The 12,802-nt window shown below is 39.3% G+C and overlaps 1 protein-coding gene and 1 long non-coding RNA gene across 17 annotated transcripts in view; one reads left to right on the top strand and one right to left on the bottom strand.

Moving 5' to 3' along the window:
- LOC309509795 (uncharacterized protein) overlaps positions 1-12,802 on the top strand; it is a 100,239-nt gene that overhangs the window by 22,714 nt on the left and 64,723 nt on the right. For 10 of the 16 annotated variants that reach the window (XM_082184683.1, XM_082184696.1, XM_082184693.1 and 7 more), the window contains one exon: positions 531-704. The exons of the other annotated variants lie outside the window; for them this stretch is intronic. In XM_082184683.1, coding sequence (XP_082040809.1) covers positions 531-704 — 174 coding nt within the window. The remainder of the gene's footprint in view (positions 1-530; positions 705-12,802) is intronic. 16 annotated transcript variants of the gene reach the window in all.
- Positions 1,818-9,140, bottom strand: LOC309512581. Its single transcript, XR_014211091.1, has 2 exons — positions 9,005-9,140; positions 1,818-8,266 (listed from the first exon to the last, which is right to left on the bottom strand). It is a non-coding gene; the product is annotated as an uncharacterized lncRNA (long non-coding RNA).

Genomic DNA, 12,802 nt, shown 5'->3' on the forward strand with positions numbered 1-12,802 from the left:
GACAAACTGATTAATCCAAGTGTGCCTGACCACCTGGATTAATCAGTTTGTCCAATAATGTCAGACAGGAAACAGAGGACCTGCCTGAAGTTCAGGAAGTAGTGCAGCTGTGCATAAAGCCCATAGCTTAATAAACATCTGCGAATACAGGTCCAGGAGATTGCATAATTCCACCATGTTTTCATTTGGAGAGTTTCACATGCGCTAAAAGTTCATGTTTTGCACGTGCCCTTCCTTACCTAGAGTATCCAGCAAGTCTGAAAGACAAATTTTCATTTTTTCTTTCTTTAATTTTTAACCATAGCTTCCAAATTCTCTTACGGTTTAATAACGTGACCATTTTAATCACTGTCACTTGTGAAATTAGGTCATCGCGACATCCCTAATTGCAATCAATCAAAGGTCCTTGTAAAGACGGTTGATGGGTCGAATTTAGCCAGCAATCTGCCAGTGGAAGAGCCCTGTATTTAATGTAGTGTATATTCCCTAAAAATGAAGCACACTGACATGAACACTTATTATTGTTGCAGATTATCTGGCTGTATAGTGACAGAAGAAGGTTTTGCTGCTCTGGCTTCAGCTCTGAGTTCAAACCCTTCACACCTGAGAGAGCTGGATCTGAGCTACAATCACCCAGGAGAATCAGGACTGAAGCTGCTCTCTGATGCAATGAACCATCCAGACTGCACACTGGACAAACTCAAGTAAGTGGACCTGTAAGAATAATCCTGGCTGGTGTGCATGTGAGACTGAGGGTTTTTAATAGTTTTTGAGGTTGTCAAGAGACACTTCTTTATTAACCAGGATACTGGAGTCAACAAACAATGGTGCATATCTGTCAAAACTTTGTTTTTTACATTCTAAATAATAGATTCCTGTGGACAGTTTACTTACAACTCTAGGGTCTTCGGCAGTAGATAATACAATAACATATAAACCCCTCCAACTTTAGTGCATTTACCATCAAAGCTCAACCACCTTTTCTGATCACTGCCAGATCAATGTCTTCATGAAATATGATAGCAAACCAAAAATACTAAATTTAATAACCAATACGTTTAGGAGTTCAAATATGTCTGTCAAAATTATTGTAGCTCTTCAAATTAAAAATCATACCCCAACATATATGTCATAATGACAAAATTTTACCCCAAATACAATACATTTCCCTTGGCATTTGCATTGGTGTATTGACTGAATTTTTCTCTGAAAGTTTTTTTAGTTCAGATAAAGGTGACTAGCCCTGGCATAGATAATTTAGAGTATCCTATTATTTACATTTTTTTGCTATAATGTTGTTTTGCACATATACAGCCGACAGTGGGCTGTGGTTTGCTTACCTAAGGCATCAAAAACACACCAGGTTCCTGTCTCATGCCATCTAATTCAGACAAAGTGCTAAAGCATACAGATGAGTTGTTAGTGACAGTTCTCCTCTGGCCAACAAACGAATTGTGTATGATTATGATTCAGGCAGCGTTACAGGTCATAAAGCAGATTGAATCAGAACACTGAGAATATTATCCAGTTTCATCTGGCCGATGTCTGTTGTGTCTGAGGCCTTCACAGGGGAGAGTGACACAAGTGACACAATCTCTGCTTACACTTCAGGAATGCGTTATGGTCGTGTCTAGGCGCAGGTCCACCATCTGATCTGGATACAGCCCGGATCCGGCTGACTACAGTAAACCTCGGAATAAACAAAGACTAACATTAGCATAGATGCCATTCTTCTTATGATGTAACGAGTACATCAGGTGTTATAACAGCCACAATTGTTGTTTTGTAAAGAACTTTTCAGTCTAGTTTGTTTAACAATCCAAGCTTTTCCCTTCATACTGTATCACTTCTCACATTTAAAGCAGTTTTATTAAAAACTTTAACAAAACATTTGTAAATAGGGCTAGTGTTGTCAAAAGTACCGACTTCGGTATCAAGTCGGTACTGAAATTATACAAATATGACCATATGATACCAGCATTTCCCTCTAGCATTTTGAGCGCTGTTGAATGAATTCTTAAACACCTCTGGTTGGCCATTGTGTTCATGCTCTCAATATATATGTCTCTGATTGACTACACGGGAGCGTTTGAAAGCAGGCGTCTGCCAGCGGATCCCTTTTGACTTTTAAAACCCTTTTAACCCTTTAAAACCGTATGTGTCGTCGACGACACAGCCAACCAAGCTGTATTCATGTCACTGTAACTCTTCAACCGTTTGCACTATCAAAATAATTCAAATAGTTCCTGAAAGTAGACATCATGCGCTTTTCGCCAATATACGGCGTCTGCAAATGACAGCAGCACGGGATGGAAGATTTGAACAGAGTGACACGACGTGTGGCAGGTTTGAGTGTTTTGGATTGCATAAAATAATAAAAGAAACGAACAAATACATGGCGAAAGAAGTTTTAGACGGCAGAAGAGGGGATTGGGATGATTTTTTATGAAATTTGGGAGGCGGATGGCGTTACTCTTTCACGTATCTTAGCATGTAGTGAGTGCATGTGAATGCGTGCGTGCCTATGAATGCGTGCATTTGTATGTGTGCGTGTATGAAAAAAAGTGTCCTAAATGAAAACTGTGCAACCCAATGTCACAAAAAAGACTTGTATGTATTATAGGTCATTTTTCAACTTTAAAGTGTTAGTTTCTTTCATTCATTCTAAATAAAAATCAGTAAATTTATTCTCTTTTTTTTTTTTTTTTTTTTGTCTATTTAAATTCTATTTACAAACTCCCCACACACAATAATGGTCAATAACTGTAATTTGTTTTTTGTGATCAAATTTTTGAGTTACAGAATATTATTGTACAGAAGCGAAAAGTAAAAATGCACATCATTCTGAACACTTTTCTTTTCCCCCCTCCCACATTCCCAAGGCGACCATATCCTCCCACCCCCCTCTCCCAAAGATACATTCAGAGTATACATAGTCTAAGAAAAAGTGCAGACCAAAATCCAAATACAATAAATACAAATTAGAACATGAGATAAAGGTCTTAAAGATGCTCCTTAATTTTGGAAATGGCATGTAACCATGCTGAAATAGTCCTCTTAGAAGCTCCATGTAGTCTTCCCACTGAGAGCTCCATGTTCGCAATGTCCAAGAAAGAATGCATCCAGTGAGTCCACGCAAGAGAGTGTGGAGGTTTCCAGCGCAAGGCAAGCATTTTCTTAGCAGCAGTAAGCCCACAAAAAAATAACTTTTTCTGAGTTAGAGAGAGAGTATAAGAGGAATCATCACTTAGAAGCAAGAGTCTCGGACAGCATGATATCTCCAACTCCAAAATGTCCTTCAGCGTGGTGGTAACCCGTCTCCAAAACTCATTGATTTCAGGGCAATCCCAAAACATGTGCATATATGTCCCTATGCACCCAGTAGAGCACAAGTCACATTTAGGAGAGGTGGAAAGCTTCATTAAGTGACTTTTCCTGGGAGTGAGATACATCCTATGAATCATCTTGAAATGAAGCAATTGATGATTAGGATTTTTAGAGACATGTTTGAGGTTAGACCATATTGAGTCCCAACATATGTCAATACTGTCCTCTGAATCAGTCCCATAAATATCCCTGTGCCAAATGTCCACCACAGGTAACCTTTTATAAGAAGCCTCCAGAAACAACAAATACAATGACGAAACCATCCCCCTTGTGTTACCATATGAAGTAAGCAACTTATGCAAAGTAAGACAGTGAATACTAGAGCCCCAAGGAACCCCATATGCATGCATGGCAGATCTCTGGCGCAAATAAAAGAAAAATGAAGTGCCTGGTAAATTATATTCTGCACGTAGATCATTAAACATGCGTAAACCATTGTCCCCCCAAATATCAGCCAAAACATTAATCCCTCTATCACTCCAGTCTGAGAAAACAAAAGGTTTATTGCCCGATAAAAGATTATGGTTACGAAATAATGGAGAATTTGAATGCCATTTATGGTCATCGCGGGTGAACTTTGAAGCCGCCCGCCAGGTAGAAAGAAGATAAGCTATTATTGGGCCAAAATGCTGCTTCGCACTCTTTAACGGAATGTTACAATAAATCAAATCCTGTAGTCTATAAGGTAAAGCCAGATTAAATTCAATCGGTTGCCAAGATACAACAGAGCCAGGATTCAACCATACTGTAAGAGGGCGTAATGTAAAAGCCCAATGATAAAGCCTAAAGTCAGGTAATGCAAGTCCGCCGGCATCCTTGCAACGCTGCAGTGTTAAATACTTTATACGGGGGGCCTTGCCGTTCCATATGAACTTAGAAACACATTTTTGCAATTTAGACCAGAAATCTAAAGGTGGTGACAGAGGTATCATGGAAAAAAAATGAATGCGAGGCAAAATATCCATTTTGATGATAGAAATCCGAGTTTGTAAAGATAGAGGAAGCGATGACCAACGAGTCAGGTCCCTCTCTACATGATTATATATACCCTGGAAATTTTTTAGAGCTATTGTGTGCAGAGATGGATATATGTCCACACCCAAATATCTAAAGCTGGTTACTATTGATATAAAATATGGTAAAACAGAATTAGAAGATGAATTATTTAAATGCATCAATGAAGATTTGTTCCAATTAATCTTATACCCAGAAATCTGGCTAAAACTGTTAAATACTGACAAAATATGATGAATAGACTCAGCTGTATCACTAACATATAAAAGAATGTCGTCTGCATATAACGAAATTCTATGAGAAGTGTTACTAAAAATTATAGGGCTAACCAAGGAATACTGACGAATTTTCTGTGCAAGAGGCTCAAGAGAGAGTGCAAACAAGAGTGGTGAGAGAGGGCATCCCTGACGAGTCCCACGTAATATAGAAAACTTTGGAGAGGTGATGCCCCCTGTGATAACCACAGCAGAAGGGTTGGCATATAGTACTTTAATCATATTAATATAATTTCTGCCTAAACCAAAGCGCTCCAAAACTGACCAGAGGTAACGCCATTCAAGCCGGTCAAAGGCTTTCTCAGCATCCAAAGTCAAAGTTGTGCACGGTATGTCCATACCACTGGTTACATGTATAATATGCAATAACCGGCGAACATTATCGGCTGCAAGGCGAGATTTAATGAAACCAGTCTGATCGTTATGCACCAATTTAGTCATGAGCAAATCTAAACGAGAGGACAAAACTTTGGCAAACAGTTTCACATCACAATTTAAAAGAGACAAAGGTCTATAATTCCCGCATTGAGTCAAATCTTTATTAGGCTTTGGTAAAAGTGTAATAACGGCCATATTCGCACTATTATTAAATGAACCCACTTGAATAGAATAAAGAATCATATTCAACAAAGGTTGTCCCAGCTCATCCCAGAAAGAGAGGTATAGTTCAGGTGGGATACCATCCCATCCCGGAGACTTACCCCTCTTCATATGAACAAGAGCATATTTTAACTCATCCAATGAGATAAGAGAGTCCAACGATGCGGCCTCTGCTTCAGAGAGACATGTAAGTCAAATCTTGAAAAAAGTTGTCGCACAAAGTCTGACTGAAAACCAAATCCGGCCTGTATAAACTCTGATAGAAATCTTTAAACTCTTGATTCATACCTTTGGGTTCACTTATCAGACCATTAGAAGATTGAATTGCCATAATATTTGAATATTATTCAAATTAACCACCATTCTTTAATCGAAGAGCTAAAAGGTGACTTGGCTTAGCGCCATTGAAATAATAAGTTCTTCTAACTTTGTGCATTATAAACTCAGCTCTATGCCGTAACCGTGAGCTAAGTTCTGTACGCATCACTTTTATTTCATTCTGAACATCCTCAGTGTGACAAATTTGCTGACAATTCTCCAGCCTATTTAGTTTTGATTCGAGAGTGCTTATTTCCTTCAATCTCGATTTATTTAATTGGGATGCAAAAGAAATAGAAGACGACCGGATGCAACCCGTAATAGCATCCCAGAGAAAGCGGGGATCATCCACCGAACCAGTATTTATCTCTATAAACCATCTCAACTCTTTCTTGAGCATTGCACAGAAATCTTTATTTTGTAGTAGTGTGGTATTAAAACGCCAACGTGATGCTCTAGTAGGTGCAGACACAAGAGAAATTTTAGCTGAGACCACATTATGATCAGATAAAGGGCATGACTTTATATTGACACTGTGTATTACTGAGTGTGCAGCATGAGATATAAGAATATAATCCAATCTAGAATAACTTTTATGTCTGGCCGAGTAGAAGGTGTATTGTCTTTTTGTAGGATAAAAAATGCGATATACATCAATTAGACTAAGATCAGACATAAATTTACATAGTTCAATAGATGATAAAGATGACGATGAATAATTCTGCGCATAAGAACGATCAAGAGAGACATCAACCACCGCGTTCATATCTGCACCTATGATAAGAAAACAATCTTGAATGCGCAGTAATGTTGTAGTGAGGTTTATTTGGCATTTATCCAGGAATCACATCTGAAAGAACAAACAAATGCAGAAGAGAGGGAGATAAACCACTAGTGTAGTATAAAGTAATGTAATTTTACCCTTCCTCATTCTCCTGTGTGGCCAAACCATTCAAAAAGTCCTCAACCTCCAAAGGGGACTTAAAGATGTGCTGAGTTGAATCTCGCATTAACTTCAGCTGTGCAGGGTACATCAAAAAGGTCTGAAAGCCCATTTTCTGAGACTTGTTGGTTACCTCCATGAAGGAACGGCGCCGGTTCATAGTGAACGCACTATAGTCTGCTGCAAATCTGACGTCTTTCCCCTCCACCTTGATTGGACATTTCCTAGATGCTCGGAGAATTGAATCACGATCGGTATAACGTAGCATCTTCATAATGACCGTGCGAGGCCTGCCAGAGTTGTTGGGTGGGCCGATGCGATGAACTCTCATGATCTCCGGTTTAGCATCGGTCAACGAAGGGAACCATACCGGTAGAGATCCCGAGATATATGTCGTGAGATTCGTGGTTTCCACGCCTTCTGGGAGATTCATAATACGAACGTTATCCCTGCGGCTCTGGTCTTCCAAATCAGCCATCTTTTCCTCCAAGGTCGTCAATCTGTCGGCAGATTTGTCGTGATTTTTCTCCACTTTGCCGACTCGGCTGTTCAAACTGGAATATCGATCGCGCAGTTCTCTAACCCCCTTAAGAGCAGTTGGAAAGCTCCGACTGAATATTATCCAGCCTGTCTTGCAACGTTTTAAACTGCGCTTCAATAAACTGTTGCTGTTTATCCATAGCTGAGGCGATCATGGCAGCTAGCGAATCCTCCATCTTTTCTGCCTCGTGCGCTTGATCACGCTGCGCTTTACTGGTCGCTTTTCCTTGACGAGAAGACATCCTGTCGATGCCCAAAGTCAAAACATAAAACAAAGTGTCGAGCAATTGGCAAAAAAACGTGGATATATAAATGAAAATGAGTAGGGTCGGCGGAGTCAGAACACTATGCTGCCATCATGCTCACAGGTCACGTGCTTCCTCATAACTGTAATTTGTTGAAAGCTTATCTTTTTCCGAAAAAGATGACATCTTGCACATGAAGATAGCACATTGTTTTAGAATTTTACAGTCAAAAAATCTAATTATGTGAAAAACACCTATTTTAGCTTCAGGTTCTAAAGGGTTAATTTACCCCATTTTCCAGAACATTACAGAGCTAGTATACAGAACACACACAGAGTTAAATAATAATAATAATAATAATAATAATTAAATAAATAAATAAAATTGCCAGGTTTAATTGGTAATTTTACCAATTAAAAATCAGATTTCCAAACTCACTAATTGTCACTTAAGCATCTCTCACGCCCCACCTCATTATAAAAAAGGTACATTATCAGTTTGTTTGTAATATGCAAATTCAATAGCAACCCTAAATTCTACCAATGATTTAAAAAGAAACAACAAATCAACATCTTGACCAGCATTTTTACATTGATGTGTTTTCAGGATTGCTAACTTAGGATTGCTAATTAAAAATTGGCAAGCACACACTGTTCGCGCCATGACTGTTTATACTTGCACCCAAAAATAAAAAGGGTGTTTGTAAAAGAAAAACCCAATTTCATAATTAGTTTTTCCAAAAGTATACAAAAAGTGGAACCAGCCTTGAACACTCACAAAATAAATGAAATACAGTATCGGAAGCCTTACAGAACGAACATTCAGGTAAAACCACTTCATTAAGGCGAGACACGGCAGGCAAAAATATGTTTTTTTGTTTTTTTTTTACTGGTCAATTTTGAGATTTTTGGATATTTGTCTTCAATAACATGTCTTCTTTCAGACTTGTGGTGAAAAAAAGTCCGAAATACACATTTAGGTCTTTATTTTACTACACTTTGTCTGTTTGCGTCTGTAGATTTCTCCTAAACTCAACAAAAGTTGGCGTTCTAAATCCTCCCGCTGCTCCACGATCGCTGTCTGCTCCCTGTCATCAAATGCACTTTTAGAAAGCTCTCTCTCTCCTGTACAATGCTGTCGGATCCAAATATGGTCATTTCTTTTTTATCAGCAATCGTGAAAGTAAAAGGGCTGAATGCGCAATCTCATTGGCTGATGATAAATCTTTAAAGCCCGTTTTCTCAAAATGACTTTTCTCTCATTCTCCAAGTCCGAAATCTCCACTTCAGTAGCACCTCTATATACACCAAACTTTCCAGTCTTGTACCTAGTTATATTATGAAGACATTTACAGAGGGATTTGTAAATATATTATTCCTAGCCTGATTTATATAACATTTTATTCCCAAAAAACATGGCGAAAATCTTTTTTTTAAGTTTATTGACAGTATATACTGATTTACAGGATAACAAAAGTAGATATCCATAAATCCCTATGTAATTTTTTTCCCATAATATGTGAACACAATGAAAAAATATTTTTTAACCTGGCTTTATCCAATACTCAGATTTATATAATATATGCAAATTAGCGCATATTTAATTAGATATTGCCTAATTTGCATATTTAAACATTAAATTACAGAAAAATTGTGGGGGGGGGGGGGGGTGGGGGGCAGAACTGGGCACTCATTAAATTATGTATAAAAAAAAATATATAGGCCTATGTGTGGCAAAAATATGTAATATTTGAGTTACATAAAAGCTTTTTATTTGTATTCTTCCTAATTGTCCTTGAAATAGTGGCCAAGAACCCCCCCACCCCCAACACAAAAATGATTTGGCCACTGATCAAAAGTCATTTGATTTGAAGTTCAGGACGCTCAAAATGTCCGGTCAGCACAAGCCCGGTGCTCAGAAAAGGAAAGAAAAGAGAAGAAGAAAATCTAAACAAATATTTTTAAAAAAGGTGGTGACGGTGAAGCTGGAACTAGTAAAGTCAACGTAGAGCAAGGTAAGAAACAGCGCAGCCAACGTTTACGAGCCTTGTCAGGAGTTTTCCTGCGTTGACATTTTTTTGGCGGCCGCCAAAGCAAATTTTTGTCCCGCCAAAGCCTTATTTGATCGGTAAGTGATGTAGAATAGAATGACTGCTGCGCCTGACAGGGCGATAACGAGCAGAAAGAGAGAAAGCATTGAGAACTTTGTAAGTGTACAGACAGTTTAAGGCGTTCGTGACTCGATTAGTCAAGACTGTTTTCCAAGATGGCTCCTGCCTGTAAACGCGTAATGTACTGTCTTTATAAAGTATCTTCTTATTAAACTGTCTGTACACTTACAAAGTTCTCAATGCTTCGGTTTGCATGTAGGGACCCTCATTATGCTACTGTGTTAGTGTGAGGCTATTTTGAGCCTTGTTAGTGGTATTAACTAGCGATTTACTTTCGCTTACTCTATGCCCCATATACTAGCGTTATAAGCTAATCTGTTTTTAGAGATAAAACTCTTTACATTCGATTTTCATGAAAACGCATCCCAGGGAACGATCGACTCGGTAACCATGTGTTACTGTAATTACCCCTAGGTTCATTTTTCACCGGAATTGTCCTTTAACACATGGCTCAAAACAGGCTCAGTGCAGCCAAACACTATGCACAACCCTCACTGAGATAACACACTGTAACGTAAATGACTCTGGGTCAATGCGAATTAGCTCAAGAATATAGGGAATTTGGGAAATATTACTAATCATAACTCATGGTCATAATTCATAAATCGCATATACATTACTTTATCAATTTTCGGAAATACCTCGTTCTGTAACTGGTCTCGTCATCAGTCATTCGTCCAGGGAATAAATGTAAGATTATCAGTTAAGAAGGAGTATCCCGTTTACAAACTCCACGAAAGTTTCATCTTCTGGCCACGAACATAAAACTTTCTGAGTTTTATGAATTAAAACTACTCAAGGTAGTCTATCGAGCTTGTAGCTTAGATCTTTGATTTCATTGACTTATGAGGTGGGTTTTCAAACACAGAGACAGTTAAAGTATAAATGGATTTTAATAGATGTAAACTAGAGAGATTATATGAGCTACAAATATAAACGTACGTAAAAATGCACACAATAAAACAAACCAACATTTAACCAAACAAAAGCATAAAACATCGCGTGGTCAGAATGAATAAAATGAATGAAAGAAAGAAAGAAAGAAATAGAGAGAAGAGAAAGTAAAGTGAGAGAGTCAGAGAATTGAAGAAGAGCCTGGCAACTTATTACAAACAAAGAACCCTCTTGAGAGACACCATCGATTCAGCTTTAAACTATGTCAGATTATATACTTGCAGTTTGAGGCACTCTTTTGTGGAGCTGAGAAAAAGGAATATGTGTGTGTTCCTTTTAGGGCTGAAATGCGTGTCCTGGTCTTCTTCCGGAGTTGTGTAGCGGGAAGATTTGAAGGTTCACTTGAGCGTACGTTACCGAGAATGATTCAGGCTAAGTTCATTCAGCTCGTGAATGAACAGAGGCGAATAGGAAAACGAAACTAGACTTATAGAAAAACACACAAAGAAATAAAAGAGAAAAGAAGCAGGCCGCAGCCGGTCCGGACTTGGGTTTCCAGAGTTTCCGAAGGAGGGAGAAGAGAGGATGAGGGTTGAGAGAGTGTGTAAACTGAAGGTTCGGACCTTTAACAGTGTCCCGTGTACGCCTCCTTTTGCGTGGAGGACGAATCATCTTAGCGCATTTCGAGCGGAAGGTTTTCCTTTGTCCGGTTAGACACGCCCACTCGAATGAGTCATGATTGAGATCGAATTTGAGAATATTTTTGCTCCAGACATATGAAATCTATTAAACAATGCGCATCACTGCATTCTGCTATCGGAATTCAACTCCGTTAGCTGGAGAGGATTACAGAGATATCAAAAATAGAATATAGACGTTGTAGCAATGCAAAGATACATTATTATGCATTAGTATAGGCAGTTGCAGTTCTATTAATGTTACAATAGGACATATATGCTTTCATATGGTTTACACACACCTCTTAACACAAAAAGGGATATATTTAGTACATTTAAGAGTGACTTTATGGGTAAAAGTCCTTTTCTGTAAGGGGGTTTCTGTTTCAAAGTCCAGAGTGTGTTTGTGTGTGTGCGTTGGAATGTCACGAGTCTATAAAAGTCACGGGGAGTCCATGCTGAACTGGGGGGGCTCCAGACACCCCGGCGCTGGTGAATTACCCCTTAGGGAGTAATATTAACCAGAGCTCGTCTTCCTAAGGACAAAGAAGATGTGTTCGACACCCTCATGATTCACTTAATGTGAAAAGCAGCTGGCCGGATGTCATTGTTGCTACAACACACTGTCACTCAGAACACACTGAGAGTAAAAACACTACACACAACCCTCACTGAGATAACACACACTGTCACTCAGAACACACTGAGAGGAAACACACTACACACAACCCTCACTGAGATAACACACACTGTCACTCAGAACACACTGAGAGGAAACACACTACACACAACCCTCACTGAGATAACACACACTGTCACTCAGAACACACTGAGAGGAAACACACTACACACAACCCTCACTGAGATTACACACACTGTCACTCAGAACACACTGAGAGTAAAAACACTACACACAACCCTCACTGAGATAACACACACTGTCACTCAGAACACACTGAGAGTAAAAACACTACACACAACCCTCACTGAGATAACACACACTGTCACTCAGAACACACTGAGAGGAAACACACTACACACAACCCTCACTGAGATAACACACACTGTCACTCAGAACACACTGAGAGGAAACACACTACACACAACCCTCACTGAGATAACACACACTGTCACTCAGAACACACTGAGAGGAAACACACTACACACAACCCTCACTGAGATAACACACACTGTCACTCAGAACACACTGAGAGTAAAAACACTACACACAACCCTCACTGAGATAACACACACTGTCACTCAGAACACACTGAGAGGAAACACACTACACACAACCCTCACTGAGATAACACACACTGTCACTCAGAACACACTGAGAGGAAACACACTACACACAACCCTCACTGAGATAACACACACTGTCACTCAGAACACACTGAGAGTAAAAACACTACACACAACCCTCACTGAGATAACACACACTGTCACTCAGAACACACTGAGAGGAAACACACTACACACAACCCTCACTGAGATAACACACACTGTCACTCAGAACACACTGAGAGGAAACACACTACACACAACCCTCACTGAGATAACACACACTGTCACTCAGAACACACTGAGAGGAAACACACTACACACAACCCTCACTGAGATAACACACACTGTCACTCAGAACACACTGAGAGGAAACACACTACACACAACCCTCACTGAGATAACACACACTGTCACTCAGAACACACTGAGAGGAAACACACTACACACAACCC

Source organism: Leuciscus leuciscus, assembly GCF_965113295.1.
Source record: "Leuciscus leuciscus genome assembly, chromosome: 1".
Taxonomy (NCBI): Eukaryota; Metazoa; Chordata; class Actinopteri; order Cypriniformes; family Leuciscidae; genus Leuciscus; species Leuciscus leuciscus.